Here is a 14,245-nt window from a genome sequence, read left to right as displayed (position 1 = left end):
TGTTGTTCCCAAATACTGGCAATAACTAATTAGTTATTAGAAAATGTGACGGAACAACATTCTACGTATAATGACAACAGAAATTGTTAGGTATGTGGGAATAAATCTATCAAAAGTTTGGAAAACATTTATGAAGAAAAGTATAAAATATTATTGAAGGACAGAAAAATAGATCTGAATAAAATCATAAATATGTCAGTTCTCCCTCAAATTATTCTCAAAATTCAATGCTTTTAACCAAAAGCTCAACAGAAATTTTTGTGGAACTAGACAAACTGATACCAAACTTCACAATTTCAAACTGGTGAAAACCATTTTGAAAATAAGAGCAAAAGGGAGGCTTATTTTTTACTATATATTAAGGTTTATTATAAAGCTTTAGTGCCTAAAACAGTGAAATATTAGAGCAGGGATAGAAAAAACAGTGGAACAGACCAGAGACCCCAGAAATAGCCCCATACATATTTTGAAACTCAATATATTATACAGCTGCCAGTGGGAAATGATGGAGTACTCAATAAATTGAGTAATTAGTTTGTCATGTGGGGAAAAAACGAAGTTAGATTCTTACCTCACAGATACACAAAAATGAATTCTGAATGGATTAAAGACCTAAATAGTGAAAAACAAATGTTAAAAGTGTTAGAAAAAAATACGGGCTATCTCTGTTCTTGAGATAGACACAAAAAGCAGAAATGATAAAAGAAAATATTGATTTCATTAAAATTTAAACTTTCTTTGTAGCAAATGACCCTATAAATAAAATTAAAAGGTAAGTGACCGATTAGAGAAGATATCTGCAACGTCTCAGAATACATAAAAGATTCATATCAGAACATATAGAGTTTTCCTACAAACTGATAAGAAAAACCACCTAATAAAAAATTGTGCAGAGGATATAAACAATTCACAGAAGAGGAAATCCAAACAGTAAATAAATACATGGCAAGCTACTCAAAATAATTAGTAATCAGAGATATAGAAACTAAAAGCAACATGAGATGCTATTTTATACCTATCAGATAGGTGAAAATTAAAAAGTCTGGCTGTGAGGATGATGAGAAACTCAAATGCACCTGGGGGGAGGATAAATCAGTAGAACAAATTTAGAGATAAAATATTTAAGATTTAAGATATGGTCCTATGTAATTGAAAATTCATACATTGTATGACACAACAATATTGATATCAAGCATATACTTCTCTATGTACACCTGAAATTCTCACACACGAACACAAAGACATATATAAGAATGTTCATTGCAGCATTCAAAAATAAATAGCAAAACAGAAAGAAAAAAAAACCCGCTGGAAATAACCTAAACTATAAAAATAGGACACTGAATAAATAAAATGTTTTATATTCACATACTCGAATGTGAATGAACTAGACCTATATATTATCATGGACTGATCTCAAAAATAAAGTAGAATTTAAAAAGCAAGTTCCAGAATGGTATATGTAGTATGATATCATTTATGTAACATTTTAAAACATATGTTTAAATATATATAATTTTAAATGAATACATCAAGAAATGACAGCCCTTTTGAGTTTTGCCGTCAAGGGGAAGAGGTTGTAACAGCTGGAGCTCCGGGTCCAGTGACTGAGCTGGGTTATATATATGTTTTTTAAATGCACGGCAGGAGAGTTTGCCTGCCGATGGGAGTGATCCAGTAGAGAGACTTAAAATAATTATTCATAAAGAGCAAAATCCTTGAGAAGTTGGGGCTTGGGCTGCAGAGCACAAGAGGAGGATGCTAGGGTATTTTAGGTGAGAAATGGTGAGTGTTTGAACTGTGGAGTGGGATGAAGTGGAGATGAATGTGTGGGCTGTTCAGGACAGAGACTCTTCAAAAAGTGATGTTAATTGGGTGTGTGGGTGGGTGGATGACACTGTAAATGGGGGTCTGGTTTGATTATAAGGCAAGACAAGGGGACCTCTGGTACGATGATGGGCCCCAGCCTTTCTGAGGGTGGTAGACGATGCTATTGTCACTCCTAAGGAACTTCTAATCTGCTCTGGAGAGTCCCAACAACCCACCTCCTATATGTACTAAAAACAAAGTGAATTCCACAACGACTACCACGCACTACTTTCTCCGCTGAGTTGGAAGCTTCCTCTGGGCCCTGGGGGTCTATTTTTATTGCTCCAGTGCCTCTCACACACTGGCTGTTAGTCAAGGCTGCTCTGGGAAAAGCACACTGCGCTGGATCTAGTCCTGCCTCTACTGCTTTACGAGTTCTAGAGCAAGTCACGTGACGTCTGCGGCCTCAGTTTTCTACCTCACAGGGTGCTTAACTGCCTTGAGGCTACTGCTGGTGAAAGACTCCGGGGGTGGGGCTGGGGGTTAAACCTTCCCCTGAACCCCAGGACTCCAGGTCTAACTGCTCCCACCCCACCTCTCTCCCGTCACCACCACTGACCCCTCTCCAAACACATCCTCGCATTTTCTTCCCTCCCTTTATGGCTCCAAGTCTCCACCAGAGTCTGTGGTCGGACGTCACCCCCAAGGGCCGAGGGCTCCGTCTGGGGCCCTGCCTCGCCCACCTGGCCACCCCTGCAGATTTTGGACCCTTCTGGGCTAACGGGGACCCAACAGAGCAGGCAGCCTTGGAGTCCCCACATAGGTGGGTGGCCACCACCCGTCCCCTGGGGTGTGCACCTGTCTTGGTAGACAGTCCGGGGGTTCCAGGTGCGAGCCAAGATGAGGTTATCTGTCTGTCTGAGGGTCCGTGGGTCCCGCCGGCTGGTGAGCGCTTGCTCGCGTCGTCCGCTTCTCTGGCTCCCTGTCCCTGGTCCACCGCCCCCTCTGTCCCTCCTCCAGGACCCTCCCCCGACACCTACCCCCACCCCTCCCCCCAGGCTCTCGGTCCTTCCTCCTGTGGGTGTCACTCCGCCCCTCCTCTGCAGGAGCCAACCGGCGCGCCGAGGGGCCGCTGCGCTCGGGCTGCGCTAGAGCATAAAACTCGCTCGGCCGAGCCGCTGCGCTCCAGCTGCCGCTGGTCGCCGCACGCCGGCCGGGGCGCGTGGGCTCGGCTGGGGCTTCCAGGCCGGCGGGCGACACCGATGGCCGGGAGCGCGCCAACAACCAGGCTTAGGGACATCCGCTTTCCGCTTCCAGAAAAGTTTGGGGAGAGTGGATTTGGGGTGGATTTGGGAGTGATGCCAGCTCCCCCAGCCTTCTTTCCCTTCCAGAGGCCTCACCGTGCACAGCCTCGTCCATTCTTCCTTTCCTGACACCTTGCCTCCCTGATCCCTCCTTCCCTTGGCTCCTGGGTTCCCCCTCCCCTCTCCGGGGTCAGCATCTTCTCCTTCCTTATCTCCTTCTCCATCGTCCTCTCTATCCCCATCTTCTTAACGATTGCCATCCAGTTTCAGCCTTTTCCCTGTCATCCCCAACCTTCTCCTTTTTTCCATCTTATAACTTCCCCTCCCCACTCCATCTCATTCAACCAACCTCTCCACTCACACTCACACTCTCCATCCATCCCTCTCCTTCCTCCCGTTCCCTCCCAGCAAACTTCCACCATGGATCCTGGGCCTCCTTGGATCACCAGCCCCGCCCCCGGGAGCACCCTCCCTGTCCCCAATGCCACCACACCCTGGCTGGGCCGGGATGAGGAGCTGGCCAAGGTGGAGATCGGCGTCCTGGCCACTGTCCTGGTGCTGGCGACAGGGGGCAACCTGACTGTGCTGCTGACAGTGGGACAGGCAGGCCGCAAGCGCTCCCGCATGCACCTGTTTGTGCTGCACCTGGCCCTGACGGACCTGGGTGTGGCCCTCTTCCAGGTGCTGCCCCAGCTGCTGTGGGACATCACCTACCGCTTCCAGGGCCCTGACCCCCTCTGCCGGGCCATCAAGTACCTGCAGGTGCTCAGCATGTTCGCCTCCACCTACATGCTGCTGGCCATGACACTTGACCGCTACCTGGCCGTTTGTCACCCCCTGTGCAGCCTCCAGCAGCCCAGCCTGTCCACCTACCCTCTCATTGCAGCTCCTTGGCTGCTGGCCGCCATCCTCAGCCTCCCTCAAGTCTTCATTTTTTCTTTACGAGAGGTGATCCAGGGCTCTGGAGTGCTGGACTGCTGGGCAGACTTCCGCTTTCCTTGGGGGCCACGGGCTTACATCACCTGGACCACCCTGGCCATCTTCATCCTGCCTGTGGCCATGCTCACGGCCTGCTACAGCCTCATCTGCCATGAAATCTGTAAGAACCTAAAAGTCAAGACCGGGGCCTGGAAGGTAGAAGGAGGGGGTTGGAGGACTTGGAACCGGCCCTCACCTCCTTCTGCCCCAGCTGCAGCCACACGGGGGCTGCCATCCCGGGTCAGCAGCACCAACACCATCTCACGGGCCAAGATCCGAACGGTGAAGATGACCTTCGTCATCGTGCTGGCCTACATCGCCTGCTGGGCGCCTTTCTTCAGCGTCCAGATGTGGTCTGTGTGGGACGAGAATGCCCCTGATGAAGGCAAGTGTGTGGTCTGGTGAGGGGTGATGTGGGAGCAGGAGGTGGAAAAATGCGGAGAGGAGAGGACAAGAGTATTAGGACAGGGTAACAATGGCTCACAGGCCACACAGGTGACAAATGAGCAGTTAGGAAAGATGGCGCCTGTCCCATGTGAAAAGGGACAGCTGCAACTCCCCTCCGGCCAAAAGACGCCATGTGAGTATCTTTGGCGTGAATTTCCATCTTTTAAAATTTTGGTAACTAATGTAAACGTTTTAAAATACTCTTTGGCCCTAAAAAAATATGACCATTAGTAGATTTGGCCAAGCAACTGGTAGTTTGCTAGATGTTTGGAAGGGATTTTCAAATGATTCCATCCAGGATGGAAATTTGTGGCCCATGAACTACGTCTCTCGGCACCCTTCCCCCCTGCAACTAAATATGACGTTGAACTCCCTTTACAACAGCCACTTTCAATGAATTAGCCTTGGTGCACAACCCTGAAATTTCAAGTTCAACACTTTTGTCTTGCTAATGAGCAAGCAGAGGCTCAGAGAGGAAACACGACTTGCCCAAGGCCACACAGCAAAGTGAAAAGTAGAACCCAAGCCTGGTGCCTCCTTGTTTTTTCCCTCAATACATCCTCCTGCCCCCCCGCACCCCCAGAACCCTGGCTCTGAAAGTGATGAGGAGAGGGCCCTTCCTCCTACGTGAAAAACAAAATGGGACTGTGTTCCGGTTGGCACATAGAAGGCCTTGTTCTGGTCATTTTTTGGAGTGAGGTAGATGGCAGCCTCCTAAGTTTTAGACACTGCCAGACGGTCAGGCCATTTGGGGATGAACTTGTCCTCAGAAAGGTAGATGCGGTGTCTGGGCACCCAAAATGTTGGAGAGAGGTATTCAAAGACATCTGTTCCTGCTCCCCTAAGAAGAGTGGGGGACGAGTCTGTGAAGAGGGGTGACTGTGTCCTCTGCAGTGCATCACATCTTATGCACAGCTTGGGGTATATAATGGGTGCAGCATGTGACTGCCCTAGGGAGGCCCTGTGCACAGTTTCCTCTGGAAGCTTCCAGAGGGTTCACTGGCCAGCAGATCCTGGCTACCACTTCCTACCAGCTCTTAGGGAGTGGTCCCCCTTCCCTGTGCTTTTGTTTCTAATCTCATTTTGCTCATCCTAGCACACACTTAAGCCAACTGCTTTGCTTTTCTGGAGAGATGAAGTAAGTGGAAGGCTGTTCATGATGTTAACACAACTCTGTGAGAGAAGTGTGACGGCAGTACTGAACTCTTACGGTCCCATCATACCCCTTCTTAACCACCTTTCAGACACCAGTCTGGACCAGAGACTTAATAAATTACCCTTAAAGCAATGAGCGTATTAATCCTAACCACTTGTAGGGACCTCCCTGCTCTAGTCAAGCACAGAATAGAAGGAAGGAGGGCTTTCTAGTGCCAAGCACATTCAGGCCTTGTGCTACTTCGCGGTGACCTTCTCTACATCTGAGTAACCTGAGACTCAGATTGGTGAAATAACTGGTCCGAAGTGCCACTGCTTAGTAGGGGATGGAGCCAGGAATCGAATCAAGGTCTTTATGGGCCAAGCTTTAACCGTGGCATGGCTTTCTTCCCAACAATCACAGCTGAGCTGATGTCACCAGGGGTGAGAAGGCCATTCACCCCTTTATCAAGGAACCTCCAAGAAGATGGGGATCCTGCCGTTCAGCCGGTGCAGGCTTTCCTGCTCGCCTGCTGTACTCACTGTCATCATCAGCCTGTCCCAGAGACCCATGTATAGAGTGACTTACCGCTTACCAAGAGCCTCACTGAGTATGAAGTACAGGAGCTAAGTATCCCTCAGAAAATGTGCTCCCTCAGAAAACTGGAAGCCCTCTGGGACCTTCGAGTCCGGCTGACATTCATTACTTTAGACTTACTTTCCAGTACACCCATTTTTTCTCCACAGCAAACTAGCCTCCTGGCCACCTGTCCCTGAGTCTTTGGTGAGAAGCTGTCTGTATCCTTGCCCTTGGCCCTGCCCCCGACTGTCAGCTGAGCTTCCGTCAGAATGAAGTGCAGCGGCTGGCCAGGACTAGTAGTGGATCTGCCCTCGGGGGCTGAGAGGTGAAGCCTCTGCAGACTCCAGTGCTCCGGGCCCATCTCCAGCCCCTGCACAGGGCCTGGCTCAGACAGGCCTAAATCAAACAGATGCTTCCCAAGTGAAGAAACTTCTGGAACCCCTAAGTCTCTGGCCGAGTCTGGGCACTACATATATATGTCGATGGAGCAGACGGGATGAATACCACCCCTTAGCCAAAGCAACTTCCCAAGTCTTCTGCAGCACCTGGGTATTAAGTTAACTGGGGAGCAGGCCAGAGCCCAGACAAGCCTGAAGGAGGCTGTGCTTGTTGCTGAGGATGGTCTCTCCTCCACTTACAGGTGCTCCCTCCTTGCCCTCACTTCTGTGCCCTAGACCTGTCCATCCAGGCCCAGCTGTCTTCAGCTTCCTAACTCTATGATTCAAGCCTTCTCTCAAACATTCTGACCCTGGATCTTCCCTTCTCTTGGGCTATGAGTACCGCACTGGAGAGCATACCCTCAGGAGAGGCGCATGAGGAATCTGTGTATCGGAAGATTTCATGGTGCTTTACAGAGCAGGCACTTGAGCTTTGCCCTTCAGTTTGTTGGTTGAAATGGTGGCAGGGTGCAGGATTGCTGCTTTGAAGAGGGAAGACCTAGGTTCAAGTCTACGCCATAACCCTTCAGGTTCCTTCCAGCTCTGACGTTGTATTTGGTGATTCCACCTCTAAGGTTCCTTCTAGCTTAAGCATTGTGCGCAGTGATGCTACAGCCTCCACTGAAGAGGAGGGTAACTCAGTATGCAACCCACGCCATAACTGTAGCCGTGGTGCATCTAGCAGGAGGACGGGGCCCATCCCCCAGCTTTCCTGTTGTCATGAGAAGTTTCATTTCATTTTCAGAAAGAGTATTGTATCTGGAAGAAATCTTATCAGAGTCTTTGAACTCTTACATTTTGACTGCCCGGGAGAGAAATTAGCTCCCCCACCCGCCAAGGATGGTGCATTCTTTGGATGTAATTTCTGATGACAGAGAACAAGTACTGGTCTGGAATGGGATGCCTGGATGCCCTGTACCTAGAAGGTGCACAGTTGGAGATGACATCATGGGGCCTGTAGGGCTGTCAGGCTCCACTGATCGCCCTACCAGGTCCCTATCACTGGCTTGGCACAGTTGATACTCACATGCAAACTGACTGAATGACAGAATGACTGGGACTGACCCCTAGGGGTCAAGGAGGACGGAATTCGGAAGGCAATGTGCACCCGTATCTATGACATAAGTGGGGATGGAGGTGTGCCTGAACCTGGCTAGAATCATGGTTATTTTTCCTGAATGTTTTATAGAAGTTGCTTCATCCTAGCTCTACATCCATTAGGGGATTCAAGAGCGAGGTTTTGGAACAAAGACAGTGTTTCCTATTTGGGCTGGTCCTGTCCCGGACTATGTTTGCACCTCTAAAGTCAACTCAGAGCAAGCCTCGGATCCTGTCATCACCCTGTAGTACAAAACGAACAAATCAATCAGTGAGGCAGGACTCTGGAGTCAGGAGTCCCAGGTTCATGCCCCAGCTGTATTCCTTTCTAATTACAGAGCCCCACGTGAGTCCCAGGTCCTCTCTGGGATTCAATTTCCTTCTCCGATCAGTAGGGACTGGGAATCTCTCCCAGGTCTAAAATTCTTGTGCTTCTCTCTCGGCAGATTCAACCAATGTGTCTTTCACCATCTCCATGCTTTTGGGCAACCTCAGCAGCTGCTGCAACCCCTGGATCTACATGGGCTTCAACGGCCACCTGTGGCCGCGTTCCCTCGGCCGTCTGGCCTGCTGCGGGGGGCCGGGGCCCAGGATGTGCAGGCAGCTCTCCAGCGGCAGCCCATCCAACCGCCGCGCCATGCTGCTGACCCGCTCCAGTGGCCTGCCCACCCTCAGCCAGAGGCCGGGGCCCAAAGACCCACTGAAGGATGAAGAGCAGGTGGACAGGGACACCGTCACCGAGACCAGCATCTTTTAGAGAACACTCCCCGGAGTGTGGCGAGGGTCTCTACCCACCTCAGCACTGGGTGTAAATGCTGGGAGCGCAGGGCTGGAGTTAGGGGAGCCCAGTTTGAGGCAGGGCGAGGAGGCCAGAATGGCTGCTCCTCTTGGTTACATGGCTGCCGTCGTTTGCTCCCAACCTCACATGCTGGGAGTCAGGGAGAATCAGACTGTCTGCTTCCCTGATCCTGCCATATTCACAGGGTGTCTGGGAACCACACGTGCGGTAGATGTGGTGCCCCAGATCTGACAGGCCTAGGGCTGTCCTGTCTGGGGGTCCACAGGCAGCAGGGACTCAGAGGCTGGTCTCCTATCTTGTTTGTCTCATCCTAACCTGACTAGCGCATCCCAGTTCAACCAGGAGAGGGAAGGAGTGAAAACCTGTGAGAAGGACCCTGTCTGCATCCTGAGTTTTTGTTTTTTCGGTTTTTTTTTTTTTGGTAGAGAGAGGATTGCTTAATGAAGAAAGTGAATAGGTGTGAGGGCTTCGCCTGCTATGCCCACCTGTCTACCGAAGGGAAATGCAGGGTTAGCACAGCACCTGGTAACTGGTAAAAACTCTGCAAACGCTACTTCTCTTCTCCCCATGTACCTCATTTAGAGTTAGGGTGGGTGACAGGGCAGAGTATTGCATATTCTCAGTGGAATGACCAACAGGGGGTGAGCGTGAGAAGAAAGAGTGAGGAAAGGAGGAGATGAAAATGGTCACAATAAAATTCCGAGTGGGAGGAAGCCTCGGAGGCAGCAGGGATTGGTCGCTCTCCCTCCTCCCCTCAGGGGGTCCACATGGCTCCTGCCTCTTGGGGATGCACAGAGGAGACATCCTTTGAGAAAGTGTGACTTAGTCATGGCTCTGGATTTGTTTGAGGCTCCTCAGAGCTTCCACACGAATCACATGCTTGCCGTGACCAAATCAGGAGCCCAGGACTGGAAACTCGGCTCTGCCGTGGGGTATCTGTATGACCTTCGGCAAGTCACCTCCCTCTCTGGGCCTCAGCTCCTCACCTGTAGAACAGAGATGATCTCTAAGGCATTTCCCAGCTTGAAACTTTCATGACTTTGCAAGACTGGAGAAGCGTTCTCTAAGGACATTCTAACCAGTAGGCTCTGGAAGAATTGTTGTGTTTTCATGACAATGACATTTATACCCTTTGACTCAATTCTGGTGACTTTGGTTCCTGCCTTGGCCGTACTGTCCACTTTTGCCCTCAGTTCTGTGATGCTGATGCCAAGAGAGCCTGGCAGGTAGAATCTGGGGCTTTGTCCCGCACCTCATTATCCGCAGTGGGATTTATACCATGGGATAACCTCCCCACCATGATTCTGGTTCTACTCAAAGCGATGGTCTTGATGGTGGAAAGCCCATCAGCTGACGTCAGGAGAACTGGGTCCTGGTTCTACCACCATGCCACCACCAATGGCCTTGCTGTCTTCATTATGAGGGTCAAATAGGACTGTGCATGTGTAGGTGGTTTGTAAACTCTTGAACCATACTAAACACGTGAGCCCATATTAATGTAGGGATTGCTGATCTAATTAAGAGCTCCTGAGAGCACTCCAGGGAGCAGTCACTCTCTGCCCTCCACTCCTAGGGAAGTTTTGAGGAGTGACTGTGGCTTTGGGGATACACTTCTTTAAGAGGCCACTTAGCTCTAAGAAGTCTCATTAGGCTTCCTTAAAAGAAAAGCACGTAAGCTGAGTGTTGTGAGTGAACAAAGCACCCCAGCCCTTCAATACTAGAGAAGTGGAGAGCGGGACACAGACCCTAGTGAGACCAAGGCTCAAGGTGGATGTGGGAACCCACTGTCTCTCTTCACTGCACCCTGTTGCTAATGTCAGTCCCTGACGTCCAACCACTTCTTCCCTGTCCATCTGTCCTGATGGAGCTGGGCTGAGGAGCCTCCCATGCCAGCGTGAGCTGTTGAAGTTGCTCCTTCCTCTGCTTCCACTTCAGACCACAGTTCCTGACCCTGGTGCCCATAGTAGGTACTAAGTAAATCTTTGCTCATCACGATGACTGGGAGGTACAAGGGATCCCGGCCTTGTACCCCCAAACCTGGGTTTGAGTCCTGATCTCACCTCTTTTCTATCTGTTTGAACTTGGGCAAGTTATCCAATCTCTCTGAGCAACAGGCACCTCATTTGTTAAATAGAAATAACAATGCCCGCCTTGTTGGGAGGGCACGAATGTGAGGCTGTAGACTATACAACACTCTACTGACGCTAGAGAAGATAGTGGCCGGGCTCGGGATTGCATCCCGTGGGTGACTTCCAGGGCACTGGGCCCAGGAGACTCTACAGTAGGGAGGCGAGAAGAGACTTGGAATCAAGATTGACTAGAGCCCCTTTCATGCCTGCTCTGTGCCTTCTCTAGCAAAGAGTAGCACATAATCCCACTATTATATTTCCAGCTTTGCATTTCATGAGGGCGGATTTACTTGTGGTGGTGGTTTGGGGCCCTCCCTCTTCCTCCCATGGAAAGGCTGCAATTGACCTTTTTCGGAAAGCTAGTGCTGTCCTATGATGAGGCCAATGGGGAACAGCTGGACACTGGGCTGGGGGCTTCAGGAGCCTATTCTTGGAGGCTCCTGAAGGAGATGGCAGGATCCTGTCTGGATCTATGAATGATGGCGTTTGCCGTCCCTGTAGGAAGCTCTCACAGGCATTCAGAGCCAGCACCAGGGCCTCGGATAGGGTCCAGGGAGGTGGGCCTTGTGGGAAGCAAGAAGGAGGTCCCGTGCTCTCTGGGTCATCCTCATTTCTGACAGCTCACCCCAGGAAAAACTGAGTGATACTGTCCCTGGGCTGAGCAATTTTGTAAAATGTTTATGCCGTCCTGTGGACTCTGTGAAATACAGTACTTCAGTCCCGTGGAACCCATGTGGGAGCAGGGGTCTGGGGGTGGGCAGGGCAGAAGATGGCAGGAGGAGGTTAATCGCTTGACTGTGGGCATTTCTCAGAATGGCTTTTTATGTTGTTTGGTACGGGCCAGTAATTTTACAGATGGCTCTGTGTTTTGTATGTAAATAGGTATTTTATCTCTCGAGGGGCTATAGCCTCAGCCTAGGCCACAGCAGCTCACTCCTGGGTCCAGAACCCAGAAGTGGTTGAAATTGACCAATACAACTACTTAATAACCAGGAGATTTCTGGGCATCTTTGTTTCCTGTGGGCAATGACAATGGGATATGTAAGCTAAAATAAAACTGTGATCTCCTTGAACAGGGCAGGGCCAAGGGCAAAGTTGAGGGGCGGGGAGCCACCTTCTTGGTACCCCTACATTCACTTAAGAGGGAAAAGGAGACAAGAGTGACCTGGGATTTGCCCTGGGGCCACACGGTGGCAGTGTGGAGCTGAAAGTGCGTCTGAAACAGTAATGACCCACAGGGACCTACTGGGAAAGTCACACGGGTCTTCCAGTTCTTATGCCAAACTACCTTTCCCTCAAGTTCTAGAGTCTTGATCTCTCGTTTGACCAGCTCTGTTGAGACACTTGGACGTGCAGTTCTTTTCGTCTAAGTTTATGGAGGATGTATTTGGCAAGGAGGGGCAAAGAACAAAAGGTTTCTTCTGCAGGGAAAGGGCCTGATATAGAAATTCCTTCCTGAAAGGGTGAGTGTATGAGAGAGCTAGGGGACCTCAATGATGAAATTATAATGTGTTTAGTTTAGAGGCCAGGGGCTTGGGTAAGAAGGCCTCTTGAGACCCCTCTGGACCAGGAAGACTGTCCTGATCTGAGAGCAAATATCCCACTGGTGTTGAGCATAAAATACCTCCTCACCCTGTGGGTCTTGCTGGCCAATAAGTTAGTGTCCCTCATGGAATTCTGCTTCAGTTCTATAGTGAGCATTGGGTGCTTGCTCCTTTAGAATAAAAATTCATGGAAGACAGGTCACATTTACTCTAGTCTACTGTGTATTCCCAGTTCATCACTGGCATGTAATCAACTTTCTACTGGTTGCCAGTAGCAAATCAGTTTATCGGTACCCAGGTATAAGATAGGTTTGGAGAGATTTTATCCAGTCCTTATCCACAGAGGAGCCCAGAGTGGGGCAGCATGATTCTTCCCTGGAGGTTCTGATGACATACAACATGGGAGAGAGTGACTTCCTTGTACCAGAAGCTGTGCTCCTCCAATGGTGACTACTCGTACAGGCAACCATTTATACAGATTTAGGCAGCTAACCCTTTAAGCTCACAGAGGTATCACAAACAAAAGGCCGTTTTATTTCTAGTAACATGGCTAGGAATGAGGGTCAGGTCATATTGTTAGCTGGCCCCAGTCATCAGCGTATGGGCCCAAGCTCCTTAGGATGTGAACTCAGTCCTCCTCTTCACTTATCAGGTCATCTAAGTCATCTGCACCACTGATGGTCAGTCAAACCTCTGTAAGTCACTTGGAGTCACACTTTCAACTCTCTTCTTAAACAGCAGTTGCCAGGAATGCCTTCCCCTTATAAGCAACTGGGGTGAGTGCTAACGTTAACTTCTATGATATACTTATCTGCCATGAACGTCATACTTTTGAAGCCAATCATAGCAGAAGTTCGCTATTGACCTTAATCAGGTGGTCAGTGTTTTCTCTGACATCAGCATCCTGCTCCCAAGTATCATCACTGCTTCTGAGTTCAGTTCAGGTCAGTCCCTGGAGAATTTATTGAGTGCCTCCATTGCATCAGCCCTGCTCCCTTTCCTTCTGCCTCTTCTCCCATCCATCAATGGTCCATCCTTCTTCCTAAACTGAGGTCAGAAACCACCTCTCTCTGAGATGTTCCTTTCTGTGCTCAAAGTTTTGTGTTTTTTTGTGGTACGCGGGCCTCTCACTGTTGTGGCCTCTCCCGTTGCGGAGCACAGGCTCCGGAAGCGCAGGCTCATCGGCCATGGCTCACGGGCCCAGCCGCTCCGCGGCATGTGGGATCTTCCTGGACTGGGGCACGAACCCGCATCCCCTGCATCAGCAGGCAGACTCCCAACCACTGCGCCACCAAGGAAGCCCTGAGATGTTTCTTTCTGATCAGGCCCACCTGATCTTAACATTCTTATACACAATCTACTTAAACATTGATGAGCTCTGGTTTCATTGCTCTGTGTTAATTCTCCCTTGTCACATGTTGTTTTGTACATGTTCTTGCCTGTCCCCACAACTAGGTCATACATGCCTTGACCCCATCCACATGCTCAAGTCTTATTTTTGTGTTTGATTCTCCTAACTCCCAGGGCCTATCCAGAATTCTGCAGAAAGCAGGTGCTCTGTCCATGCTACTGCAATTGTCCCCTCTCCTGGTATGGGAACTGTCTCAGCAGTATCTCTGCCCAGTCTCTCTTGGGTGTGCTGTAACTTATCTGAATCTCTTCAGCACACTCTTGAATTGTCTCTTTTTTTTTTCTTTTAAAAAGAGATCAATAAAAAGAGTTTTATTTCTGTTTGCAAAGACGGCGTCATTGTTGTTGACTTTGGTAGTGGTTAGTCTTCATTCTGCCTCTCTAATCAGTAGAATCTCTTTTTCCCCATTAAGAAAAGCTTCAACAAAACTGATAAACCTTTAGCCAGACTTGTAAAGAAAAAAGAGAGAGAAGGCCCAAATAAATAAAATCAGAGATGAAAAAAGAAGTTATAAATGATACCACAGCAATATAAAGTATCAAAAGAGATTACTACAACTATATGCTAATAAAATG

The 14,245-nt window shown here is 49.4% G+C and overlaps 1 protein-coding gene across 1 annotated transcript; it reads left to right on the top strand.

Moving 5' to 3' along the window:
• Positions 1-3,533: 3,533 nt before the first annotated feature.
• Positions 3,534-8,544, top strand: AVPR1B (arginine vasopressin receptor 1B). Its single transcript, XM_004315904.4, has 2 exons — positions 3,534-4,476; positions 8,234-8,544. The coding sequence occupies exons 1-2, from the start codon at positions 3,534-3,536 to the stop codon at positions 8,542-8,544; spliced, it is 1,254 nt and encodes a 417-aa protein (XP_004315952.3).
• The last annotated feature ends 5,701 nt before the right edge of the window (positions 8,545-14,245 follow it).

This window comes from Tursiops truncatus, chromosome 1 (assembly GCF_011762595.2).
Source record: "Tursiops truncatus isolate mTurTru1 chromosome 1, mTurTru1.mat.Y, whole genome shotgun sequence".
Lineage (NCBI taxonomy): Eukaryota > Metazoa > Chordata > Mammalia > Artiodactyla > Delphinidae > Tursiops > Tursiops truncatus.
The sequence above is the reverse complement of the archived record's forward strand: the minus strand, read 5'-3'. Positions and strand labels throughout refer to the sequence as shown.

Excerpts from the sequence above, each read along its gene's own strand:
- AVPR1B (XM_004315904.4), top strand. The coding sequence starts at position 3,534 with ATGGATCCTGGGCCTCCTTGGATCACCAGCCCCGCCCCCGGGAGCACC. Across the intron at positions 4,477-8,233 it reads CGAGAATGCCCCTGATGAAG|ATTCAACCAATGTGTCTTTC; the intron begins GCAAGTGTGTGG and ends CTCTCTCGGCAG.